Genomic DNA, 21,295 nt, shown 5'->3' on the forward strand with positions numbered 1-21,295 from the left:
GTCAATAATTTCCCCACTCTTTATCTGTGCCTAAATCCAAACGTAGATTCCATGAGCAAAGCTTCTTTCTTAGAATTGCACGGCAGTGGAACTCTCTGCCTCTTGCCTGTTTCCCACCTAACTGCAGCTTGGACGTCTTCAAGTCCAACATAAACAAACTCCTGACAAACCGCCCCCTTAAGACACTATCAAAACCCCCAATACTAATGATTACTACAATACTATCTCATTGATTACTGTACACGCAATAACCCTTATCCCTGAGTGGCCTTCGGGCTTGATAAGTGGTGACCCCCATGTAAAAAAAAATAAAATAAAATAAAAAGGTTGCGATCAGTAATATTAGAATATATACTCCCCTCTTTTTCCTCATTCCCTTGACCCTTTCGGCCGGCAGGATTTCCAGTTGCTGCTTTAGGGGTTACGTTAGGTAGTTTATAAAAACCCTCACATGAGTGTGCCTTGCCTCTTTATCATCCCCTTTTTATCTGATCCTAAGGCTTCATGACACATGCCCAAGACGGCAGTCACAGAAACCCAGTCCCCTTCCTTGCATTAAGTATTGTACATACTTGCATGTTCCTTCTTGCAAACCAACGAATGCCATATTCTATTTCAGAGCTTATCCTTGATTCGTTACCATATTCTCATGTGTGAGAATTTTACTTTGTCCCAGAATAAAATTAATTCCAATAGTGAAGAATGTGAGAAAAATTTTGTATAGGAATGTAAAAGTGGTTTTATGTTGTTATTTTTGTGAAATATTATTAATTTATATCAGGTTGACAAGAAAGTCCTTGCGGTTTTTAACTTTAAAAGTCGAATGAAAATATCTCAACTTGAACAAAAATTTATTGATCAAAATAAGAATTATCAGAATCAACATTTGCTAACATGAAGCAAGAGTATTTATGCCAGTAACGTAAAAATCTTGTGTTCTGGTGGCGATGAAATTGCTGAAAGCGTTTTTGATATCGCCTAGGCTTTTGAAGCATTTCTCAAGCAGAAGACGCTTGAAAAGTGGTAGTCGGTAGGTGAGAAATCTGGAGAGTAGTGCAGGTGAAGCAGAGTTTCGTAACCCAATTTTTTCAACTTCTGTAGGGTCGATTTGGCAATGTGCTGTTGGGCATTGTCGTGGAGGAGAACTGGGCCTTTTCTGTTGACTAATGCTGGGTGTTGTTGTTGAAGTTTCTGATGCATTTCATCAATTTGTTGATATACTTTGCTGCCATAATGGTTTTGTCTGCATTCGAAAAACTGTTCTCAGTCAGCAAAGGAGAAATCTTTTCAGACAGATGCCAGTTTTTAATTTTGTCCCAACCAAGAGTGCTCTTTTTTGGTGAGCTGAATTTTCGCCACATTAAAAATCAACGTTGCATCTTACTCTTGCTTGATAATTCATAATATTTGAGTTATTTGGACTATCTATTATTTCACCAGTTGTAATTGTATTTTGTATGATATTATAGAAGATCGGATGAAAGTTACAAAGGTTTCAAGCATGGCACTAACTCAGATTAGTTGTTCTTAAAAATACTCTACAACGATCCCCAGAAGTAACTGACACATTTAAAATAAATATGGATTTTGTTAATTTTTGACAAATTGATGACAAAACTTAAGAAATAGACAGACTTCTTTTTATATGTTAGATATTAAGAAATTAATATAGGAAAAGATTATGCGGATTGTGTTAGATCACAAAATATTTTTTTTTCACTTTTCAGACTACGGACAAAGATATTCATCCAAATTTTATTGAAACTGCTTACGCTATAGAAAATTCCACATCATCGGCTTATTTTGAATTACAAAATAAATCTGAACTTTATCTGAAAAATGGCCAAGAAAGTCAAGTTTTGGGTCAGACGGTTTCTGTGATTGTGATGGCGTATGACGTGCATCGATCTGAATTGAATAATACGATAAATATCAGTATCACCTTTAAGGTAAGAAAATTTCTCTCTCTCTCTCTCTCTCTGTCTCTCTTTCTCTCTCTCTGTCTCTCTCTCTCTCTATATATATATATATATATAGAGAGAGAGAGTAATTCACATACAGTACTGTTTCGCTGTATCACAGCTTATCAGTGAAGCTAGACAGGCAACTACCTCAAGCCAGGATCGCAACCTGACCGCCTGTACAACACTCAAGGCTTTAAACCATTATGCCAACCAGCAGCTGCTGTGCGAACAGTGAATTAACGGTGTTGTGACATCATCCGAATACCTAAGCTCGAGTTGTTTACACAACGAGCATCGCTTAATACGTCAATGGTATATTGTGTGTATCTTCTCAATATGCTTAACTCAAGATAAGGAGCATTATATATATATATATATATATATATATATATATATATATATATATTTTTGCTAATCGAGCCAGAGATGGCTCGGGTTGCCGAGTTCGAATCTGTCGACTGGTGTTAATCGTGACACCCTGCACTGAAGATTCCCAAAAGGATGAAACACTAGTGTCTTTAGGTATTTAATTATTATAGTAAGAAAATAATTATATATATATATATATATATATATATATATATATATATATATATATTAGATGTTGTTTTGTTTTGGTTTTAGCGATATGTTTTGAATGAATTCAATTATTTACAAAAGTGCATTTTTACCTAAATGCGAGTTGGGAATAATTTTCCCTTTTAACCAATTTGGTACCCCCGCATGGGGAGCGGCATATATATTATTTTTAAAATGTAATTATCCACTGACACGTGTTTCATCGTCTACGACTCATCAGAGTGGCTGTATCTAGCGAGATTCGAAATTGGGACCCAACGGTAATGAGCCTAAACCCTTACCCCTTTAGGTAAAAATGCACTTTCGTAAATAATTGAATTCATTCAAAACATATCGCTAAAACCAAAACAAAACAACATCTGAGTGAATCGCGATACATCCAGACAGTTGGCGAGATGGTCCAGGGGTAAGTGTTTAGGCTCATTACCGTTGGGTCCTGATTTCAAATCTCGCTAGATACAGCCACTCTGATGAGTCGTAGACGACGAAACACGTGTCAGTGGATAATTACATTTTAAAAATAATATATATATATATATATATATATATATATATATATATATATATATATATATAAAATAAATTCAATTCACGTGTAATCACCTTTTTCTTCACCTTATTCTCTCTGCTTCACTTTTTGTTATCAAGTAAGATGTTTGACTTACTTGCAGTTTCATCAAATACTTTTGTATGCAAAATCCGATCCCGCATTTTGCTAATTCTTACCTTCTGAGGAGAAGGAAAGTATTTCTTCGAAACTCCGCGGATTAAAGACTATCCACTTATCAAGTGTTTCCTTTTCTGATTAAATATGTTTTTAACTCTTTTTCAAAGTGTTTTTAACATGTTTTATTAACTATTTGCTCTTATATATACATATATATTGCTAGTTATCATTTCAGAAGCAGAGGATGTATTTATTTCACGCTCATAATGTTTTGTTTATGTGTAAATGTAGTAGGTCTTACAAATGTTTCGTTGAATAGCAGAGATTCACCAAAGAACTCATCAGAGACAGATATGTGTTCCTCAGTTGAAGACGCTTTTTGTTTTTGTTATTTATAAAAAAATTTACATGCATATATATATATATATATATATATATAAATATAAAAGTAAAAATGTATGTATGTGCGTATGTGTGTTCGCTTTTTCTCTATGTCTACAAAAGGCTTTTTTCAGAGAAGCGGTCAGTCGGTTCACAACTTTTTAAAACTTTTTATATCACATGTAAATCGTAATATCTCACAGTTAACAACGGAGCTCGCCTGTCTATTTAATTTGCTCGACTTCGGGAAGATAAATATTCAACATTTGTCACTCACTGCATGTGGATTAGTCTTTTTCCTATAATAAAAGCGACACTAATTTTGGTGGCATTTTCTGTCTATCGGCGGAAATGTCCGAAACAAATCAGCTTTGATCAATGTGGAAATATTTTCCATATATCAAACAATTGCTATTCAATTTGGACAAGTGTTTCCCCCTACCCCCAACATCTTTGAAAAAAAAAAGTGTTCCGCACTAAATGATACCCCGCAGTAAAATGTTGACGTCATTAAGTCATTAAAACGTGCACCTGCCAAATCCAAGTAATTAAATAAATTCGAACGTCTTTCCGTTAACATCTCACGGTGGACCAATGGTTAAAACCGTCGCCCTCTTTTTTTTTTTTCACACTTTAATTTCCAACTTTGCCTACACGGTTCGGGTTCGATCCTCATACTTACCTACCAAAACATTTTTTTTTTATTTTAACCCCCCCCCCGAGTTTTGATTTACCCAAAACCACACACATCTCCAAACAGCCGGGCAACGCCGGGTACCCCTCGCTAGTATATATATATATATATATATATATATATATATATATATATATATATATATATAATCCAAAGTAGGGTGGGTCAAAAAACGGATCAAAAAGTGCTCAATACTGGAGTAGAGCTAAGTATAATCTTTAATTTTTTTTTACAGTTATAGTTTAATACAGAGTATTACAGTTTGTTTTAGCAGACACACCCGAACCGTCCGACCTGTTTCAGTAGATGTTCTGTATTAAATTGGAAAAATGAAAAAAGAGGCAAGTTGACACACATGATCACCGGAAAAATAGATTATAAATGCTATAGAAAGTAAAAGGATAAAAAGTAAAGGTAATTATAGACATGAAAGACATAATAGGGGAAAAAAGGAAAGAAAGGGGAAGGGGAATGAATGAAAAGGAGAAAAAGAAATCATTAATTGTTAAATTAAGTAAAAAGATATAAAATAAGGATAATCAAAGAAGGACGGTAAGGAAGAAAGAGGAATGAGAAAAGGGGGAAAAGGGAAGAAAGAAAAAAAAGGAAAGAAGAAGAAGAAGAATATATTTGCATCAGGTAATTTTGTGGTTATTCCAAGGGTTAAAATTAGTTGTTTAAAAAATCTTCCTAGAACTGCCCATCTGTGGAACGCAATAGCGCGATGCTACTTCCCAGCTAACTATAACATGGAGTGGGAACAGGGTGAAGAGGGAAAAGGCAGACAGTTTAGATGAGTAGGGGTGGCAAGTTATCATGATTGCTATAGTCTGGATAGTTCTGTTGGGGAGATTGCAATATGTCAAAATCGACATTGTTGAAGATACGTTCTAGTTAAAAGCTTTTGAACATACGGCCTATGTTATTAATAATATTTTACATATATGAGCATTACAGAATTACATATTAATAGTTATAATAGGGAATAAAGATTATAGCTAAATAATTAAAGAGTTGGGGAGTTAGGAGTTTACTTGAAAAGTCTATATGAGGTTAAGGGTTCAAATTTTTTTTTTAATATGCATACGTGGGAAGAAACGGATAAAAGTAAGATGATGGGGTGCTAATTAAAACATAAGAAAAAGTACTCCAAGCATGCAAGTCTCCAAACAAGGTCACCTATTTATTCGACACATTAAGAAAAAAGAGGTTAATCACATTGTTTCAAAATAGAACAAAGGAGGAGAAAGTGAAAGTTGAACAAACTTTTGTCTAAGAGAAGTCCTGTCATTGGCTAGTGAAAAACTAATCCGTAGCTGGGGATAATAAAGAATCTGATTGGTTAATTAGCTAAACTAAACCCCACATGTATATAAAAAAAAACATTCAGCACAATGAATTACATGCATTTTAGTCTGATGAGTCCTTTAAAAAAATAAGGTTATGAATTCTAATGTTTGAAAAGCAGAAGAAAGTGAAAGATAACTTTACTCATTGTGGTCAACTAATAATGGTTGTTTATAAACGCCTTAATGTGTGTATCTTTTCTGTTAACTATTTCTATTTTTAAATCTAATGATATCAAGTTTTTCATCAAAACATAAAAAGCAAAACTAGTAATGTTTTGCTATTTATTCTCAATCAATTTCTGTGAGGATAATATTTATATCTCAAATAACATTATCCTTTTTTATTTCCTGATTTTGGAGAAGGTATCCATTTATTGCTAATCACCTGAGGCGCCCACGACAAGGAATGCCAACTGATATGATCATAGCAACTTATACAACGGGGAATACTTGATTAGTACAGAAAACTCGGAATTAATAAATTTTCTTTTCTTAGCTTTCCATTAATTGTGTATAATTTTGTTTTTCTTTTATTTTTTAGGATATGAACAATAACGTGCCACAATTAGATTCGTCTATGTGTCCAAAAAATATTCCAGAGAATTCAGCTGTTGGCTTGCCCATTTGCACGTAAATATTTATTGATTTAATCAACAGTGAATAGAATTTGTCATGCATAAAAGAGAAACAGAAAATAGGGAGGTCTGAATATGCACCAACGATAACGAAAGCGAATGCACATAGCGCCCGTTCCCTTCCTGGTCATGGCAGTACAATGTGAACATTGTGACCCTCCATCGATTCTTTGAGTGCTATAACAAAGAATTTGCATCCAAAGCAAAGCATCACAAGTCTAATTTATAATCAAATAAGGTTGTATAACAGACTTGCAGATCTTTATCCCATCACAGAATCTCTTGGCCTTCAAGGGATTCAACCAGGCCGAGAGAGGCTCACTGACTCAACTGCCAGGTAGCTCTCACCAAAGTTAACATTCAACTCCAATATTATTCCAGAGTCATGGTTTCAAAAGTAAAAATAAAAAGCTAGCATCAGCTAAAATTGAAACCGAACGCAAAACTGAAGCATTTAAAATTGGTGACGTTACCACTGTACCAATGTGACACACATATGAACTGATTAAAAATAAACTAAGATGAATGTACAAAACGTATAACAATTTTTTCAATTTTTACCCATTTTTGACTCCTTAAAAATGATTTTAACTGGCTAACGACCCATAAAAGAACGGTCCATAAAACCCCCCAATCATTTGAGGCCCCTAGCGCCACTCTGCGACGTTTAGTTTCGGGAGAGATAGAGTTTGAAAATATGGAGACAGACAGACAGACAGACAGACAGACATAGTGAGTTTTATAAATTAGATTACTTGAGGTAAAATCGCTAGAAGAAGGTGCACCATTCTTCATATGAGCTAGTTTATAGCTGCGTTGAGAGCATCGTATTTTTGCTTCCAATACGAAATGTTATTTTGAATATTTGGTCAGTTTACTTAATATCTTCATATTAGGTTTTCCTGACAAATCCTTGTACAGAGATTATTATTGAGTATGATGTCAAATAGGTAACTCAAACTCTCTCTCTTCTTTTTTTTACCTTTTTGGCTAGGATCGTCGTGAAAATATTATCTCACTAATATTTAATAAGACAATTCACTTGATTATTCAATCTGTGATTTAACTCATATACTTCAGAATAAAATTATTCAACAATCAACTGGTATGGAAACCTGTGATTATAAGATGTACAAGATATTATGGCAGTAGTATTATATAACTACTATCCCACCTAAATAAGAATTTATCGATATACAAGATAGAGCAAATAAATCAAATTTTAGTCATTCAATGAATTTAAAAAATTATGATGTGAAATGCTTGAGTTTCAGATCAAAAGATTCTTATTATTCTATGTAAGAAAAAGAATGAAATATTTTAACTCCTTATCCTAAATGATTTCGATGTCTATCATCTCTTCAGAGGAGAAAATATTAGCAAATAGTTATAATGGTTTACACCTTAATTGCTAAAGTCAGTAAGACATGGAAAATCACAATTAAAAATTGATTGAGTAATTAAAAGTCATAGAGTAATGGAAGTTAAAGAACAGGATATAAAAGTTAACAAATTGAATGGTAAAATCCAAATTGCATGGTAAAATCCGACTAGAGCAAGCAATCAATCAATTTGATTGAAAAATGAGCGATTTTGCCGATCTCGATGACAACAAAAATATGGGAGTGTAAAACATTCGTTGATCATCATTCAATCCCGGGCAACGTCGGACTTCTCTGCTAGTAAAACACTAAAATCAGCTCAAATAAGAAATATACTAACTACTAGTACCAAAATTATGTGCAAAAATAATTGGAAACTTCACATGTCTCCCCACAGTGAGTTAGAATTTTTAGATAGACATCTAGTATTTACGGGTGTGTTTCTGTAGAACAAAGTTGATTCAAATTTGACATACTTGGATTGGAAATTTGTATTGTTAACCACTTAGCCACCACTGTCATCTCCCTCATCATCATCATCATTAGGGCTAGGACAACAGCATATTCTTTTCATTGTTTTGACTCTTGAGTGTGGATCCATTGATATCTTATATGCTTTTATATAGAGTGGTTCTCGGTTGATTAACTGTGTCGGATATATACTCGAGAGTCAAAACAATGAAAAGAATATGCTGTTGTCACAGCCCTAATCATTATCATCATGATTTAGCTAATTCAAAGTGTTTAAACTACAACGCACTAATTACGTTTCCTGTGCTGATAATTAGTACGGCATCCATATTTCAAGATCAGCAAAGCAAGAGGCTGAATTTTGTCTTAAATTTCTTCATCTTTTTCCCAAGGGTACAATTCTCAGACGATGACGCTACAGAAGAAAACAAGCGAACTTCTTTCTCCATTGTTGGTTGGAGTCAAGAAAATCCTTTCATGATCAACCCTTACACAGGAGTTATCTTCCCTTGGCGACACCTTGATGCGGACGGAACAGAAAATAAAACTTTCACTTTCAAAGTAAGTATTTTATTAAAACCCTCTACTTGGATAAAAGTCGAACATGCACAGAGATGGAACATCTAGGGAGATGCCACTGAGAGAAAATTGCAGTCTCATGTGAAATGATCCCCCCCCCCTCTATAATCCCTTGCAAAAGAGACATTGCTAGCCTTTCTCTACTCTATAATTATTTTCGTGGTAGTTGCTCGACTGAGCTCTAATCTCTGATTTCTTCTTGTAAAATATTCATAGCAAGTACTCATTTAGCTATCACTATTGCAAAGAACTTTTGTTTTCTTCTGTGTACCTAAACCAGGACTTCCATGAAGCAGCTTCTTTGCAAGAATTTCACAGTTGTGTAACAAAATCACACCCCTTAATTGTTGAGGTCCCTAAATGCCAGAAAGCTTTCTACTCTAATAGTTTCTTTCCTCGAACAGCTATACTTTAGAATTCCCTTCCTGCTCCCGGCTTCTCTGACTTCATATCAGATATACAGAAGTTTAAATGTAATGTAAACCAACATCTTGTTAATCTTTCCTAGGCATGATCCCAAATATGTCCAAGTGGCGATATGCCTTGTTAGGGCTGATCGTGAGTATGAAAAAAATACCACAGAACTGCTTCCCAGCTGACGTAGTCATCTTCAAGTTCAATGTCAACAAATACTTATACTCTTACCCTTTCTATCCTTTGCTTCTAATTAGTATGAATATAATTCAATTATTATCGCATTAATATTTATCCTTGATTGGCTTTTAGGTTTTAATAGATGGTAATTAATTAGCATTAAAAAATCTTCCTAGAACTACCCGACTGTAGAACACAATAGCGCGGGGCTGCTTCCCAGTTGACTATAACATGAAATTTTCAAGTCCAATATAAAAAAGTTTTTGTTGAGTTGTCCTCCTAAATAATTAAATTCTACCCAATTTCCACCATTGCCGATCATCATGGTTTTGTCCCATAAGATGCATTAGCTCTTATCCTCGAATGGCCTTTGGGCCTTCATAAGCGGTGACTCCTTAGTAAAATATATATATAACGATTTTTCAATATATATTTGATAGATTGTGGGTTATGAGTGCAACCGACCTCTTAAATAATTAAATTATACCTAATTCCCACCACTAATAGTTAATATGCTGTTGTCCTAGTAACCACCGTATATTCATTAGCCCCTTATCCTTGAGTGGCCTTCGGGCCTTGATAAGTGGTGACTCACTTGTGAAAAAAAAAACAATTATTTTTACTAACATAATCATAATGTAAAGTTCTAATCGTTGAATGTTTGAGTTAAAGAAAAAAAAATGAATGATTTTCAGATCGCCAAGTTCACCGCGTCGAAGCACACATAGCAACTGTTCTGTTCCCTTTTCGACGTCATCACAAACAAGCTTTCTTCAACTGACACCAGATTGCAAAGTAACCCGTACCGACATTGAGCCAACAAAAAAAAATGTTGTCGATTGAAGAAATGCTGGCTTTTTATATTGTCAAACCCGAACGGAACACGTTTTTGTCTCATGTCGATCAGGTTTCAAGTTTGACTTTTTCTCTTTCTTTTCTCAAGCGAATGACAATCATGCATACTGCAATTTTCCCTTTCAAAAATTAATGCATGTTTTCTTCCTTTGTTTGTAAGGTCAGAGCTGAGAACATTAAAGAAATGGATTATCTGAAAAATGGCCCGAATTTCACAGAAGCAACAATAACAATGGATATCACAAACGTTAATGATAATCCACCAACGTTCAATCAGGGTAAGGAAAAAAATGAAGTCGATTTTTCTTTAATTTTTTCTTTTTAAAATCTACATCTAAATTTCAATCAAGTTTATTTCTATCAGGTTCAACGATTGCAGATTCTAAGTTTTTCAATGTTTATAACTGTCCACAAAATTGCTGACCAAATATACCATTGCACTGTATTTCTTCATTATGGATTCTTCTTTCCCACTTCTACAATCAATTTCCACAACCACAAATTCTAAATGTAATTTTTTTTATACTGTTGCATAAATTTTTATACTGTTGCATAAATTTTTATAATGTCGCATAAATTTTTATAATGTTGCACAACTACACTATTTATTTCTTCTGATGAGAAAAGTATAAATTTTGGAAACTCTATGACTTAAGGATTAATTTCTATTGTATTCATTGTTTTTGAACATTGGACCATTCAATAATATAACTTTTTTTAGCCGTCATCAGTTAATTTATATATATATATATATATATATATATATATATATATATATATATATATATATATAGTAATTTATAAAATATATATAGCGATTAAGCTACACTGAATATTCTGCGTTTCATCCACTATAGGATTCGTCAGGCTTATGCGCGAATTCTGTGGTTATTTCTTGTTTTTATATATGTTGAGGATTTTTAGTTAGCTAATCAGCTTTCTAGTATCCACCGCGCCCCTTCCTATCAGCCAATGGGCATGCATTTTATCGAACAAAGGATCTGTTTTAGAACTAGGTTAGTGGTTTAAGGTAGACGGTTTTTTTTTTGTTTGTTTTTTTTTCATATATAAATATACCTATGTGTACAAAAAAAAAGGAAAACGTCTACCTTAAACCACTAACCTAGTTCTAAAACATCAGACAGACAGACGGACAGACAGACAGTGAGTTTTATAAATTAGATTACCTGAGGTAACATCAATTTAGACCTTTTTTTGACACCATAAAAATTATTTTAACCGGCTTTTTAACCCTTAAAAATTATTTTAACCGGTTAACAACCCATAAAAGACCGGTCCATAAAAAAACCCAATCATTTGAGGCTCCTAGTGCTGCTCTGCGACTTTTAGTTTCGGGAGAGATAGAGTTTGAAAATATGGAGACAGACAGACAGACATAGTGAGTTTTATAAATTAGATTACTTGAGGTAACATCGCTAGAAGAAGGTGCACCATTCTTCATATGAGCTAGTTTATAGCTGCGTTGAGGGCATCGTATTTTTGCTTCCAATACGAAATGTTATTTTGAATATTTGGTCAGTTTACTTAATATCTTCATATTAGGTTTTCCTGACAAATCCTTGTACAGAGATTATTATTAAGTATGATGTCAAATAGGTAACTTAAACTCTCTCTTTTTTTAACTATTTTTTCATTTGGTTTTAGCCAAAGATGAGACATTCACCCACTATCTCATGCATTTCAATATTTTAAAGATTCTAACCGTCCCTTTAAGTGCAAATGTTTGTATCTATCTTGCACTTAGTTCATCGGATATATTTGCCAGGCAATTTTTTAGATTATTTTTCATGCATTCAGCTGCTCCTATCCTTATTAGAATGCTGGAGATCTTCTTAGGATCCCAGTTTCTTTTCATGACCTTGTTATTTCGTGATCTTCTACTGCTCAGCTTTGTTTAATCCAGAATCATTAGGGACACTAACTTCTACTAAGGTTGCTCCTTTGTCCTTCATGTCCCATATCTCAATGTCAGGTTTAATAGCTCCGTTTTCAAGGTACAAGGTGTCTTAAATAAGTTTCCAGACTTTTTCGTATGGGCACTTTTATTGATAGTACACACATGAAACTTTAGTCTCCTTCGAAGTAATCTCCTCCGACTGCAATGCACTTGTTGTACCGTTCCAACAACTTCTGGAAGACCCATTGAAGTCCTCTTGTGTGAGCATGTCAATGACCCTCATCACAACCTCTTTCATCTCCTCAATTGTCTCATAACGACAGCCTCTAAGGTTTTCCTTGAGCTTAAGGAATAACTAAAAAGTCACAGGGACCAAGGTCTGAAGAGTGAGGAACTGTCTTAATGCCCATCTTGGTCAAATAGTCTGTTACAAGGATGGAGTTGTGAACTGGTGCATTGCCCTGGTGGAAATGCCACTTCTCCAATTTGTAGAGTGCTGACCTCTTCTGACAGAATCTCTTCCTGAACTCCCTTATAATCTCAACATAGTATTCCTTGTGGACTGTCTGTCCACTGGGAACCCAGTGCATGTAGATCATGTCCATGCTGTTAAAAAAAAGAAGGAATCATCATAAGTTTCTGGGTGGATTTGCTCTGTCTGGCTTTCTTGGGTCTGAGAGAGCTAACATGCTTGCACTGGGAACTCTTGGTCTCTGGATCGTCCCAGTAGATCCAACTTCTATCGCAGGTCACCAGAGCATCAAGAACAACAGGATTTAAATTGATCAGTATGATCATCTCTTTGCTATCATGATAACGTCTTTCTTTCTGATCTTCTGTGAGCACTTTTGGGACAAACTTTGCACAAATCTTCCACATCTTCTGTTCCTTACGAATAATTGTGAGTACAGTTCCCACACTAACATCAACCTGTGTACTTATTGTCTGTATAGACAGACGACGGTTCTTATCTACGAAATTCTTTATTTGGCCAATCAGCTCTGGTGTTCTGACTTCCTTACTCATCCCACACTTCTCATCATCCCTCATAGAATCCCTGCCTTCCTTGAATCTCTTATGCCACTTAAAAACTGATGCACGATTCATGCAAGGTGGTCCACAAGCGGTTTGAAGCATTCCATACGTTTCTGTGGCATTTTTTTTTTTCAAGTTTAAAGCAATTTTATTGCATATTATTCTTCTAAAGTGTCCTCACTTCAAGATTGCATTTTTGAAATTCACCAATTGTGGCAATCAGGATTTAGTAGGATGTATTCCAATTCCTGCTGTAGCTGTTCATTTAAACCTGAAATCATAAAAATTGTATGTAGTTGTAAGAATTGGATAGTCATAGTAGGTGGTGTATGACTCATTTTCTACTGATCTATCTGGTAAACATGTTGTTCCCAGGACTTTCTGCTGCTTTCGATATTCAACTTTTTACATATGGTCCAGTGGAGATATTTATGCACGCTATTGTGTCACATTGTATTGCAGAGCCGTACAACTGAATGTTAGGTAGCTCACACTCTTAATGAATATGTCACAGTTTATAAATTTTTAAATGGAATCAAAATTAAATAAATAATAGTTGCTGTAATCCAAAACCTCACAGTTAATATAGTTGCACCTGAATATAGTGATAAAATTCTCTTAAATAGTTCATCAGATAGACTCCAACAATATCTTTTTAAATTCATTCATTTCTTTTTCTGTATTTCTGATGTGAAAATTAAATGGTTGCATTCCTTTCTGTTTTGCAGATGTTTATCTGTTTCATGTAAATGAGTCAGCTTCTCAAAATGATATACTTTTCGAAATCACTGCCACTGACATAGATGGCGACAAGATGCGGTATCACCTTGAGGGAGATCACGTGAGTATTATATGTACAGCCACACTGAAGGTTATGAAGATCACACAAAGCACAAAGAAATAGCTGACATGAAATACAACAATAATTATCAGCCAAGAACAAGAATAATTGTGATGCAAAAGTAGTGGATACATTAAAATGTGGAGAAAAAACGACAGAATAAAAGTAAAATATGAAAGACAACATAATAAAAATGCAACAACAGCCCAAAAATTAACATAACAATGCAACAATAAGGCAACAGTAAACAATAAAAAGGCAACAATAGGACAAAATACAATATAATAAAAATGCAACAATAGGACAAAATACAACATAATAAAAATGCAACAACAGCCCAAAAATTAACATAACAATGCAACAATAGGACAACATAAAAATGCAACAATAAGGCAACAGTAAACAATAAAAAGGCAACATTGGGACAGAAGTCAATAACTAAATATAACAATAGGACAAAATACAACATAATAAAAATGCAACAATAGGACAAAATACAACATAATAAAAATGCAACACTAGAACGAAAGTCAACATAAAAATTCGGAAATATGACAAAAGACATTAAAATAAAAAATATACAATAGTTAAAATGATAATGAAAATGAAGCAATATGACAGAGTATGATGAAAAGGTAATATTATGACAAAAGAAATTCTGAAATATAAAAAAAAGCAACAATAGAACAAAAAACAAACATAATAAAAAGACAATAAAGAAAAAGAAAAATATTAGGTTGGTGTAAAAATAATGTTTTTATACACCTAGTTGAACGTCAAAAACGACATTATTTTTGCACCAACCTAATATGATAAAATTGCAACAATAGTACATAAGACACTACAATAAAAAGTTATCGTTAAAGAAAGAAATATAATACAAAGGCAACAATAGAACAAAGAAAATTTTTAGTATAATTATATCTTGATTTTAATCTTTATAGCAAGACATATAATTGGTGCAACTTCAATGTCTACTAAACGCTAAACATTGACTAAATATTCAACATCACATTTGCAACCAAAATAAGATCCTCTCGTTATGGCTACACCACACTAAGTATGGTACACTTTCTCTACGTGATGTTACTTATAGTAACACGACTAAGTTAGATGCGGATACTTCACCAAACTAGATGAATTCTTGTTTTGGAATCCGATAAGATTAAATGACCACAAGAAAGATATATACTATAACATAGTTGATTGATCAATTGTTGAGAGGAAAACTGATGTTCTCAACTCGTTTCGCTCAATATTTGAAAGGTAAAAGGGAATTTAATGGAACACACGAATATCTATGTGTCTCATATAAAGATCAAGTGTTATTCCCAAGAAGGGGTTCTTTGATTGAGTGTATTTTCATAACGTTTCAGTCGATGTTACCTTCTTCGACTGTTTCTTGTCAAACTCTGGAATCTGCATAGAATTTCGAATGGAACCGTTTATTTAATCTATTTTACCGCAAGAACCCATGGCATAGTGGATAAAATACTTGGTAAATTTCAATTATAAAAGTTACACTCTTCTGGAGGTTGAAGGTTCAATTCTCAATGCAGATGACACTCAAAATACAATCGCAAATTGCTTAGAGCTTCTATCTAGTTATGGCTGACAGAACGAAAACACGCTATCCCCGTGCTTTAAATAAAGGGTTCTGTTTGAAATTTCGTGCAGATTTCCAAGTTTGACTGAAAAATTCCTGATTTGGACAAGATTCACCTGAATGAGGCCTGAGGTTAGATCGACTGAAACGTTGTGCAAATCACACTGAAGATGAGAACAGTAATTTTGAGAATCTAAATAATACAAACGATCAATCCTCATCTCAAAAATTCAGAAATGTTAAAATTTTGTTTTTCTTCTTTTGTAGAGTCCATTTATCTGTAATCCATCAACAGGTGAAATTAAATTATCAGGAAAATTAGATTATGACACCAAATCCATCTACAACTTTTCAATCCGGGTAACTGATGAAGGCAATCCTCAGTATTACAGGTGAGTCAAACAATAAGTGGTTGTTGTCATTATACTATCCTCTCAAATATTATCACCTCCTCCACGGGGGAGGGTGGGGCTAGTGTAATATATGTCCATTCATCATGATACATCCTCCCACTTTCTCCCACTTTTATTTTAAATGGAAATCGCTCCAGACAAGGCATGAAGCCATTTAATGTAAGGAGGTAAAATATACTTCAAAGTCAAAAAACTAGTCAACAATAAGTATTGATAGATTCCAACCTGGAAAGCAGCAATTCCTTCTCCTTTGTCAGAACATAGTATATGTCTGTTCAGCATAGTACCAGCTATCCAGATTACTTTTATTTTAGAGCGGGCAGTGTAGTATCTGTTCTATACTTATGCTACTATTTTCCAATTTTGATTTGTCCAAAATTACTCCAACTATAACGCAGTTCACAAGAACTCTAGAAAAAGTTACAAATAATAAAATTCTCGAGAAGTGTAATCGGTACTTATGCAGAGAAGGTGCCGTGCTATTTTTTTTTTTTTTTTTTTAGTATTTCCAAATTAAATTCAAGTTTTACGGTATGTTTTGTTAATTAAATTGTTGGCCAACTAATTCTCTGACCTACTCTGGGTAGGTTGAAACCCCTGTCTTCCGGGCCTATGGCGCAGTGGTTATATTTGTTGAGTCTCTATGGTACCAGTTTCAGTCTTACCCAAAGCAGGCCGGAGGTTTAATTGGCCAAAACGTGGTGAGACAACAACAACTATGGAAGGGAATAATTACTGGGGATGCAATTACAAGACTCAGCATTTCTATGCAACCACGGTTAATCAGCTGAAGAACTGAAAAAACGTGGTAAAACAACTATGAAGATGAGGATAACAATCCCCCCCCCCCAAAAAAATACACAAATTATGAAGCCTCATCTCAAAAGATTTTTAAAAAATAAATAAAATGGTATATAATAATAAAAAATGTTAATAATTTTTTTTTGAATAAAATAGATTGAGTTAATAAGAGTTCTCAATAAAATGAATAATTTCAACATGATAAATAAAATGTATGAGGTTAGTTAGTGCTCTAGATAAAATGGATGAGTTTATAAGTTTAATAAGAGTTTAAATGCAATTTATTTTATCAAACTTTTCAATATTTTAAAAAACTTTTTTATGATTTTAATGAGAGTTTTCATGAAAACACCTTAAAAATTTTGTTTTTCATATTTCATTTTTATTCGTTATTTCAATCAAATGCCTTGGCATAACAGATAAAGTACTAAGTAAAATTTAGTTCCAAATAACATTCTTCTCAATGTTCAGGTCTCAGTGTGTGTAACACTAATAATATGATTGCAAATTACTTAGGACTAATCCTCAATCATGGTTGGTGGAATGACAGCATCTTACCCTAGTGAATTAAATAAATGGTTCCGTTCGAAATTCCATACAGATACAATTAGATTGGAGGTTACATCGACCGAAACGTTGTGAGAATAATGCTTAAGATGAACAGAGTTATAGGAATACTCAAAATAATGTGCGTTTTCATGGCGGAATGAGAGCATCTTACCCCAGTGGATTTAGTAAAGGGTTCTGTTCAAAATTCCATACAGATCCCCAAGGTCAACGAGATACAAAAATGTTGGAGGTCACATTGATCAAAACGGTGTGAAAATAACACTCAAGATTGCGAGAGTAATATGAATACTCAAAATAATGAGAGTTCTCATCAAAACACATTTTAATTTTTTGTTTTTAATTTTTATTCTTTATTCAATAGTGTCGCTCGCGTTATCATCCTTGTGAAAAACATGAACGACAAAGCTCCCGTCGTTAATGATCAGATGATGTTCTCTATTCAGGAGGGGCAACCAAAAGGGACGTTAGTGGGATGCATACATGCCTTTGACCCTGATGGTGACCAATTATCTTATTTCACAGACAGTAAAGGTAACATTCATTTGTTTTTGTTTTTTCACCCTTTTTCTCGATCACTTCTTTCTCATGTTTTCCCTCTAATTTCCCCCTCTGTGAGTTCTGGTGCTACCAGATCAGGCTGTCTAAAGATACTGGCTTCCTCACCTAAAATGCGCCAAACATTGATGTTGGATTTTTTTTCCTTTCTCAATTCTTTTCTTTAAAGTCAAAAACAAAAACAACAATTTTCCTTTACAAAACAACCAAACCAAACACCATGAATAAATATTTGAAGATATAAAAAAAACGTGAACCATAAAAACCCTTTTCTAAAATTACTGGATTCAGCATTAAATAATCTGAAACTGGATGATATGCTATTAAACAAAACAAACCTTTCTATGACCGATTAAAAGCGCTGTGACAACAGTATATTCTTTTCATTGTTTTGGCTCTTGAATATATATCCGTTAATATCTTATGTTTTCATATAGACTGATGTGGTTCTCGGTTGATTGACTACGTTTTACTGTGTCGGATATATACTCGAGTCAAAACAATGAAAAGAATATTCTGTTGTCACATCCCTAGTGATTAAAGGTATTTACTTACCTAACTTATTATCTCTCTCTCCTCTTCCCCCTTCGCCTCTATCTCCCCCTTTGCCTCCTTCTTCAATGTATCATGTGATTTTTTTTGTTTTTTCCTTACTACACCAAGGCTAAGAGCCACTCAAGGATAAGTGTTAATCAGATAGAATTGTTGCCAGGTGAAAGATGAAGAACACTATGAGAGTACTAAAATCGAGCAATGGAATGAACTAAGTTTGATTACTTATAAGATAGTTTATAGCAAGTATTTTTTTACATTAGACTTGAAGACAATAAAGTTGTAATCTGCAAAGGAGCAGACCTACAGTAATGTTTTGCATTGTGGAAATAAGACGAGTTCTTGCTGTGAATGCCTTACAATGAGAGAGTAGAGAGTCGAGCACCTTTCATAGAAATAATAATAGAGTAGACTATCAACATCTCTTCTGTGAGAAAAAAAGGTTGTAAAGAAGAGAGTATTATCCACTAGATTTCAAAGTCGCTTTTGTACTTTGTCAAGACAAGAAAGAAGATTTAGAAAACATAAAGTATCATGTAGTTCAGCCGAACATCTATGATGACCATAACGATATGGCAGAAAGAGGCTGGCAATATATCTTCTGTGTGAAAGAGGCTGTAGGGACAAGAAGCAATGATCTCCCATTATGTTGCAAAGTCGATTTTTTTCACAGAATAGAAGTTTTTTGTTTTAAAGAAACTCTTTTTATGGAAATTCCATTTGACGTTAGGTATACAAAGGAAGAAAGGAAGGCTCTTTGCAGTAGTAGTAGAAAAAGAGTTCTTGCTGTGAATGCCTTATATTGTAACGTAGTCATTACATACCAACACTCGGAACTCGCACGTTGTATACAGACAGTTACAAGGAAACAAAGACAGGGAAAGCATTTGATTCGCTTTTTTTCAGTTGAAACAACATACATTTATTTACAGGTACTTCTAAATACTTCTCATACTCCAATATGCTTAACAAAACTCTGCCGTGTCGAGCACGTTGTACTGTGTCTTTGTCTGGCTGCTGCTGCTGCTGCCATACATGCATCCACGCTCTGTTACAATATAATGGAATTAGAGATAAAATTACAGTCAAGCACATTTCATGGAAATTAACGCTAGGGTAGAGAGTGATTAGCAACGTTTCTTTCATAAGAAATGGGTTATATCCACTAGATTGTGAAGTTGATTGCAACAAAATGGTGTTCTCAGCGGCACCTCCCCAGATGTGGCATTAGTACCTCATTTTAATGTACTTGATTTTTGCATAGTTAGAGAATTGCTTTCTGGACGGATTAAAAAGATACAACAATTTTTCCAGCCACGTTTTTCGATTTATGTCTGGAGTGAACCATTCATTTCAACTGAAGCAAAACAAGGACCAAAGCATTGGTGGTGAAAGAAGAGACTCTAAAAGTGCGAAGCATAACAAGCCGCTTCCCTCTCTCCATTCTATTACACGCTCCAAATAAGTAGGGAGAGAATCGGCAAGATCTTTATCATCAATGTTCTTTGAAGTGCTGCCATGGACAGCTGTGTCACTTTTATACTCAAGGCAAGAAAGAGTGGTCTGAGTGGCACCTCCCATGATGCGACCACAGTATTTACTGATAAAAGATTGCATTGGAGTCATGTATTTTCTAGAATGATAAAATGATACAACTGTTTACCAACAGATTGGATATACGTCTTTCATTTTAGATTTGAAGTGAAAGTTAGTCCTAATAGTTTATTAAAGCCAGGGTTTCCTTCAAGAAAAGAACCATTCTTTTTGACTCAGGCAAAACAAGGATCACAGATCACAGCGTTGGTGAAGAAAGTAGAGAAACTATCGTTATTTACATGGCAAGTTCTCAATTGAACTCCAATCTATTGTTCCTCTTTGCCAAACGTTCACAAAAAACACTCGACTAACTACAACCACTATATACGATTCCCCCACTCTCTATCTGTGCCTAAATCTAAACTCAGATTACATGAACAAAGCTTCTTTCCCAAAACTGCCCACCTGTGGAAGACTGTTTCACTGGACTGCTTCCTGGTTGAATACAACATGATAGCCTTAAAATCCAATGTAAACAAGTTCTTGTTGAGCCGTTCCATTAAATAATGAAATTCTACCCAATTACTACACTACCACCTTACATTCATTAACCTTTATCCTTGAGTGGCCTTCGGGCCTTGATAAGTGATGACTTCCAAGTAAAAAAAAAACAAAAACAAACACAAAATTTGGCTTGCATTATTTTTCTAAATTTTTTAGATGAGGATTTGCTATTCGTATTATTTAGATTCTTCAGACTACTGTTCTCATCTTAAGTGTTATTTTCACAACGTTTCAGTCGATGTAACTTCTGACCTTCTTCAGATGTCTCTTGTCGAAATCAAGAATCTTTCTATCAAACTCAGGAATTTTTCTGTCAAATTCCGGAAAACTGCATGGAATCTCAAATGAAACATGTTATTTAATCCACGGGGTAACATGCTCTCGTTGCATCAGCCATGACCGGATAGAAGTACCCCCGTGGATTAAATAAAGGTTTCTGTTCGAAATTTCGTAGTTTCCCTAAATTCAACAGATTTCCGAAATTGACAAAAAGATTCTGAAGCTCAACAGAAAGATTTTAGAGTTCAACAAAGATTCTCAAATTCAACAGAAAGATTCCAAAGCTCGACAGAAAGATTTCAAAGTTCAGCAAAGATTCTCGAGTTCAACAGAAAGATTCCTGAGTTTGATAAGATACGTCTGAAGAATGTCAGAGGTTGTGGAAACAACACTCAAGAAGAGAACAGCAGTCCGAAGAATCCAAGTAATGTGGACTTGGTCTATATGTTTTTACATCAAATAAACCTTTTTGAAT

The 21,295-nt window shown here is 34.3% G+C and overlaps 1 protein-coding gene across 1 annotated transcript in view; it reads left to right on the forward strand.

The window, feature by feature from the left end:
* The window catches only part of LOC145286323 (protocadherin Fat 4-like), a 342,844-nt gene that overhangs the window by 147,909 nt on the left and 173,640 nt on the right, over nt 1–21,295 (forward strand). Inside the window, exons 21-27 of the mRNA XM_080135245.1 lie at nt 1,728–1,949; nt 6,176–6,264; nt 8,515–8,683; nt 10,311–10,428; nt 13,832–13,944; nt 15,818–15,942; nt 17,696–17,865. Of these exons, the coding sequence (XP_079991371.1) occupies nt 1,728–1,949; nt 6,176–6,264; nt 8,515–8,683; nt 10,311–10,428; nt 13,832–13,944; nt 15,818–15,942; nt 17,696–17,865 (1,006 nt within the window). The remainder of the gene's footprint in view (nt 1–1,727; nt 1,950–6,175; nt 6,265–8,514; nt 8,684–10,310; nt 10,429–13,831; nt 13,945–15,817; nt 15,943–17,695; nt 17,866–21,295) is intronic.

Source organism: Euprymna scolopes, chromosome 10 (assembly GCF_053919585.1).
Source record: "Euprymna scolopes isolate OS-2025 chromosome 10, ASM5391958v1, whole genome shotgun sequence".
Classification (NCBI taxonomy): domain Eukaryota; kingdom Metazoa; phylum Mollusca; class Cephalopoda; order Sepiida; family Sepiolidae; genus Euprymna; species Euprymna scolopes.